The sequence below is a fragment of the Primulina eburnea genome, chromosome 14 (assembly GCF_022965805.1).
Source record: "Primulina eburnea isolate SZY01 chromosome 14, ASM2296580v1, whole genome shotgun sequence".
In the NCBI taxonomy this organism is placed as follows: domain Eukaryota; kingdom Viridiplantae; phylum Streptophyta; class Magnoliopsida; order Lamiales; family Gesneriaceae; genus Primulina; species Primulina eburnea.
Window position 1 is genome coordinate 15,625,357 of NC_133114.1, and position 7,179 is coordinate 15,632,535.

Sequence of the window (7,179 nt, forward strand, 5' to 3'; positions counted from 1 at the left end):
AAATGAATATCAATATGTTTTTAAGGCATTCGATAAGTGTGATTGGGAACATGTCATTTTTGCAGCTAAGCATGTTAACAATTCTGGCAGTGCCCTGACAACTGTTAATGCATTTTTTTTAAATGTACATGTTACTATTGAACATGAATTGTTATGTTGATGTTAGAAACAAGTTGCATGCTTGGTTTTAAAAAAAGTATGTATATGCTTGAGTTTATGATTGTGTGTATTTTCGGTCACGACATTTAAAAAAAATATTTCAGTAGAATTTTAAGTAATAAACGTTTCAATATTCAGGTACAAGCTCTCACTGTCTATATATCTCTCAATTTACAAACTCGAAACCTATTTGGATTAATTAGCTCGGAAACTGAACATCTTTAGAGCAAGGGAGCTAGGATGCTGATGTAAAATGCTAATTAACAAACAAGTAACAACAATAAATAGGAAAACGAATTTAAATATTTAAAATCAATTTTATTTTCAATTTGTATATAAATCGAGTCCCCGTCTACGACCAAAAAACCCATTTTCAATCACCCCTACATAACCTATTATAGCACCAACCAATACCCACAAAGACTCACAAGTTAGCGTGGTAAACTTCAGTTAGATCAGGATAATACAAACCCCAGTGCCTCTCGGTTCCTTCAGGCTTCAAATCTTCATTAAAAAACGCAAAAATGTAAGTGTCGACGTTTTTATTTGGCCTCCGAGGTGTCCCTTGTCCAGATGATACGAGCCCAATCAAATTATTCACATAAATCTGCGCATTCCCTATACTTGCATCAGTACCTCCCTCAGTTGGCCACCCAGTTTCCGACACCACAATCTCGATATTTTCTCCTCCAATTTTCTCTAATGCAGCATATACTGTATCCACCATAGCATCAAACAGGTTATAGTACGTCAGCGGGCCATCAGGAACAGGTGCAACGGTGCTCTGCAAGAGAGCGTAATCCAACGAGACGTGTTCGGGTTCGCCTGCACGTGGGAAATACGGGTATACGTTGACAAGAAGAGGGCTGTTTTTGGCGGCTAAAATGGAGACGATTTGCGTCATTACAGGTGTGGTTTCCGGGGAGAAAACGCCCTGTGATGGAGGAAACGAGGGTTGTAAAACTGCCATGGAAACCGTGGTGCTGACTTGAATGCCGCCTAAGTTTGCTGCTTCCAGGGCGGCAGCCAGGTTTTGCATTGCGCCGGGTACGTATTGGGCTAATTCCCCTGGAATCACTTCATTGCCTGCAGATATACATAGAATACTCAGACCCGATGCATAGGGAACCACATTCCGGTCCACCCACGACCTCGATGCTGATGGGTCGGCAGCAAGAGCTTGTAGGTCTTCGTTTCGGGTGCCAACGATGGCGGCAATCCCTGAACCTTGCAATGCGGCAAGCACATCAGGGTTCGGCTCAAAAAGACGAATTTTTTGGACTCCTCTTGATTTTAGGACTGCAATGGCATCAAATGGAGACGGAAGATTGTCGCCTAAGAGTCCGTAGTTGATGCCTATTCCTCGTGCAACTTCAAGAAACAAGAAGTTAATTCAAGAAATTATTTAGAAACTCAACCAAGAAAAGATTTGTGATAGAATATTAAACAATGAGAAATTTAATTTATTTTTAAAAGATAATAAAAATTTATTTTCAAGCATACCTGGATTGATGGTTAAAAAGATGGTTACGACCAGGGCCAATGCATGGAAGTACTCCATTATATAATAAATAATAGTCTATAAAAATTAAGCTTGTGATGAAGTGAATAAATTTGAACTTTTGATGTTACTGAGTTCGAATTTTTGTAGAGAATTTAGAATGGTAATTATTATATTGACGAGCAATTTATGGTAGAATGCATGCGTATCTTAATTTGATGTCATGCCTAAATATAATTTGATAGTTATTCATCCGTAATTCTTTACAATGTATAAATACATTTGCAGATATTTGATATGCATACTTAATTTATAGAATGATTTTGTGCTATATGGATATACAAGATATGCATGCATGTGGTCTCTTATATTTTTTCCTACGCAGCATGCTGTGAAAATTATCCTGTATATTTTGACCAAATTATAAGGATCGTTGAATTTCCGAAAATGAAGCGGTGATTCGCAAAAATGTGAAGAATTCACTTGATCCATTAGTTTTCAGACTAGGAGGTTGAAATTCACTAGGTGGAGGATCACCATATCCATTTACATATATCTGTGCGATTTGATAGTTGACTTATTATTTTTATAAATTGATATTTTTTTTCCAAAAAACGAATGATTGGTATTTGTTTATAACACTGATTTTTTTTTTTCTTTCTTGGTACTTGTAATAATTTCTCTCACATTTTATTCAATGTTACGGTTGGCTCTCTAGCTATTTTGAATTTGAACTTGAAAAATTGGTACATCTAATATTTTTTGCTTTGACTGTTTGCATGGTAAACATTCATACTTTTATGCTGATGGATCCTTTCAAATAACTGCTCCATATATTTGGCAAACGTTCATTTGAATTTTATTGTATGCTAGATAACTAAGAGGTATGTTGTATGCATATAATTATCATAATTTAAAAATATTTGATTATTATAAATTTCAAGTTTAGAAGTTAGTAATATGATTAGCATTAAATAAATATATCTTACAGTAAAATTATTTGATTATTATAAATTTCAAGTTTGAAAGTTAGTAATATGATTAGCATGAAATAAATATATATTATAATAGTAAGAGTATATTTAAATAAGTTATGAAAAATATTGAATTAAATAATAGTTCAGCAATAATTAATTATCTGAGATTTATTATAAATGAGCATATTCAAACAATTTTTTTAATAGATTTTTTTTAAATTTTTTATTAATAGATTTTGTTATAAAAAAGGTACTTCTATCCATCGCTCAATAATACTAATCAATTTTTTTTTATGAATAAAAGACAAAATAAATAATGTAAATTGACGGTCATCTGCTTAATTAAAAACATATTTTAATGTAATAGGGAATCGATAACTTGACTTTTTGTTGGAATTTATGAGTTTTAGAGTTTGACAAACAAATTCATTGGAAAACTTTCCCTTTCCTGGACCATCCAGCCATGCATGGACCCTCATGAGGAGAAGTTTCCCTTTCTTGGACCCTCATGATAAACAAATTCACAAGAAAAGTTTTTGTTGGAGTTTATGATCATGACTAGTACCCTCACGAGCACAGCCCCTCTCTTGGATAGGACCCGCACAGCCTCCTCCTTTAATTCCCAAACGATCTAGCCCTAGTTTCCCTTGAACCCCTAAAATCGTTCAGCCTTGCCTTGTCTTTTTCAGGCCTTAATTTGCATCTAAGAGTCCTTAAACCCGCTGTGAATCGATACCCTAAGATCCTTAACCTGGCAGCCTATTCCCTTTAACAAGAAACATCATGAATCATGCAAGAAAAATCATGTTTTTCATGTATAGACCCTTAAAAACGAAAATACCACGATGCTTTGAGATTTTTCATACAAGAACACCTAATCACATATAATATGGTATGAATTATGAGAAAAGAATGGATAAGGCGTGTCTTTGCATGATTCACGAACGAAAATAATTTTTAGATGCAAAGAACGTTGGCGGAGAGACGGGGAGACCTAGCTGTGATTTTCCTTCAAAAATCCCACGTGAATTGCCTTGAAAGTGAGGGTGTGTGCGTGAGTTTTGTTGGAGAAAACCGTAGCAGTCTTTAGCTGGTAAGGCATGAGTTTTGAGTGCAGAAACTAGGGTTTAGAAGTCAAGTTTTGATATAAATAATTGGGTAGAAACTTATGCCCAATACCTTAGTATAATAGGTCCATTATGCCTATTATAAAGTAGGAAAAATATCTAATAGCCGAGCCTTCAGAAAGTCGTCGTTTTATTCCAAAATCGATTACTGATTTAAAATACGACTCGACATTTAAAAACACTTCAAAGACACCATTTTCGAATATCACACCTTAAATATACCATGTATTAAATAATTAAAAATAATAATTTAATAGGGGCTAGTGACGTTGGTTAAGGGCCAAAGTGAAAAAAATCGAGAGTTTAAGGATCTAAATGCACAAGGCCGAAAAATTCAAGGCTAAACCATAATTTTAAGAAGTCCATGGACTGAAACTGAGAAGACTGAAAGTTCCAAGCTGAAATCTGGCATTTTCGAAAATTCAGGGATTTAATTTCAAAGTTTGGAAAGTACAGGGACTGTTTTGCGAATTCTTGAATTTTAGGGTCAAACAGTTAATTTCAAGGGTTTAGTGCCTGATTTGATAAAATTCGAAATTTATTTGGGGCAAGATGCAATTTTCGAAATCTTTTGGGCCCAAATGGAGGATTTCGAAACTTTAAGGGGATGAATGCAATTTTCGAAACTTATTTTGGGTGACTAATGATAGAAATTCTTCAAGTTTTGGACTCGATTGGATTTGATAGTATATTTGTCACATAAAGGATATTTATTTCAGGTGTAGCTTACTATGCATTGCTAGATTCAGGAGCTACACACTCATTTATATTTGAAACGTTTGTCAAAAGACCGAAGATTATACCCGAGGATTTGGATTTGGCTTTAAAGTTTTCACTACTTCGTTTGCTGAAAAATGCTGAAAAGTCCACTACTTGTTTTGCTTAAAACATTCTAGAATTTTTTTTCCCCTTAATCTTCATCATTCGAAATATACTTTAAAATACCTTGACACCATTTTTTAAAATAAAAAAACCAACATTCATTTGAAAATCAAAAGAAAATAGTTTGAATCATATAATCGTTAAATGTTTTACCAAACCTAAAAACAATATTTAAAAGGTATAGCTCATTCTATCAATCTCTCAAAAACCACTCATAATCATGATAAAAGTCATAAAATATCATTAACATAACTTAAAATCATAAATCCTAAACTAGTGCGGAAAACTAGCTTAAGTCCTCAGGTTATGTGCACCTTCAGTCCAATCAGATCAACCATCAAAACCTCCATTATCTTTATTATCATAATCATCTGTATCAATCACACCTAGTGAGTCAAAAGACTCAACACACCATAATCTTGATAACAAGTAATACATATACAGATCACATAAAACATTGAAAATACTTTAACTTGAAATATCATTTTCATCAAGATGCATAAACTTTAAACATAAACATTTTCATAATGATACATCAACTTTTAAACATAAACATTTTCATAAGAATTTCCATAAACATTTGATCATAGACATTTTTATAAAAATTTTCATATCGACATAAACATATTCATATTCATTATAAACATATTCATATGTGTATCCATATTCATATCAACATATAATTATTTGCTTCTCGTGAACCATGACTCGACACCCGTGATGCATGTTCCGAATTATTTATTCATTGAAAACCCTAACTTGACCCTACATGTTAACCTCGAGCGATCTCCATTTTTTTATCGAGCCACCTTCGAGCTGGCCAGAGCTAACATCGAACCAAACCCACTATGGACCCTACTGGACGCTAATGGACCCTTAGAACCCTTAGGATTCAACCCAAGCTCCAAAACCAAACCACAACATATGCTGCAGAAACAGCCGAGAAAACCCATCTAGACTACCCTTGAGCCATGTTCCTTTTTCTCGAGCCAAGCCCAAAACATGCTGAGCCAAACCCTGCCAGCCTTTCCAGGAACCCTCGTGGACCCTTCAAACCCATAGGACTTGACCCCAAGTTGAAAACCGAAGCCATACATCAGATACAAGCCATGGCCGAGAACCCACATAGACTAGGACTCTTGTTTTCTTGCTTAACCACTTAACCAACAACCCAGCCCTTGAACCAACCCATCATGCAGCATCATAGGATCCTAATGACTCCACCTAGCCGAGCCCCTTTCGCCCTGCACAAGCTGCAAACCTGCGCTACCTCTTGAAGCTTCTTGGGTGGAGTCCTTGCTTGCTAGGACTCCTCCTCAGCCATGACCCTCGAGTCCTAGCATGGCTAGGACTCCCTTCCTTGATCCGAGCCAAGCCCCATCCGTGGCCCAAGTCAATCCATGCATCAAGTTTCCCTTGAACCCGAGCCTAGACACTCAAAGCGTGATGTTTGGTTCCAGCTTATATTCTTGTGCGTGTGCAGCCTGTTTGTGCGTGTTCTAGGCCCTTAAACTCGTGTACAACATGCCCCATATTATCCTAATTCATGGCAGCCCCTTTAGGTACATATAAAAAATGTTTTTTGGATGAAAACCTGTGGGGACCCGGACGCTAATCAAGTTCTTAATCATAATTGGGACTAATAATCAATTAAAACAGGGTCTAAATTTTTTTTTTTAAAATGCGGAACGTAGTGAAATCAAACCATATATACATATCAGTATATATATAAAATACAAATCCTGTATCACAAACATTTATTCAAACTAGGGTTTAAACTAAAGTCAAGTGTTTAGTCCAAGTCCGGTGCCACCACTCTAATCACGATCTAGCTCTTCATCTCCTCGACCCTGAACCTGTCCCACCTGTTGTCAAGTACACATACAGACAAGACAACAGCCGGATATACCGGTGAGAATATAATCCCCAGTATAAATCAATGAAACATGCAATCATATAAACAATATAAAGCATGTAATCAGGTAACATGAATATGTATCATACTCCGAAACATAAACAAAAATCTACAATACTCGTAGCTACATCGTTTAAGACTAGACTCAATCCTAGTCTAGGGATCCCGGTTTCCAGATGTGGTATTCCTATATCGAATTCCGTAAAGGAGGGAACCATAATATTTATTACTCGATATAACCAGTGCCCCGGTATTCCTATATCGAATTCCGTAATAGAAGAATTCCAACCCCTTTACTCGATATAACCAAATATGGTGTTCCTATATCGAATTCCGTAATGAATTCCATTACTCGATATAACCATACATCCAGTGTCCTGACCTATCCGTCATGGACTGTAGCTCTATCGCTAGCATCCTATCTTGTGACATCGTGCAATGTGCCGTGACGATACCACCACTATCCGGCACGGTGTGTCACAAGACAGTTCGACTAATACCTGTTGTCTAAATATCAAGAGAACAAGTATATTAATCAAATAAATGCAAATATCAATGCAATAAATAAAGTATGTGATTTAGGGAAACCCAAGTCCAAGCCGACTCAAGTCCATCTCC

The 7,179-nt window shown here is 35.9% G+C and overlaps 1 protein-coding gene across 1 annotated transcript; it reads right to left on the minus strand.

Moving 5' to 3' along the window:
• Nucleotides 1-482: 482 nt before the first annotated feature.
• On the minus strand, nucleotides 483-1,582 carry LOC140813113 (putative glucan endo-1,3-beta-glucosidase GVI). Its single transcript, XM_073171546.1, has one exon. It carries the CDS (start codon nucleotides 1,196-1,198, stop codon nucleotides 584-586), a length of 615 nt encoding a protein of 204 aa, XP_073027647.1. The 5' UTR covers nucleotides 1,199-1,582; the 3' UTR covers nucleotides 483-583.
• Between the last annotated feature and the right edge of the window lie 5,597 nt (nucleotides 1,583-7,179).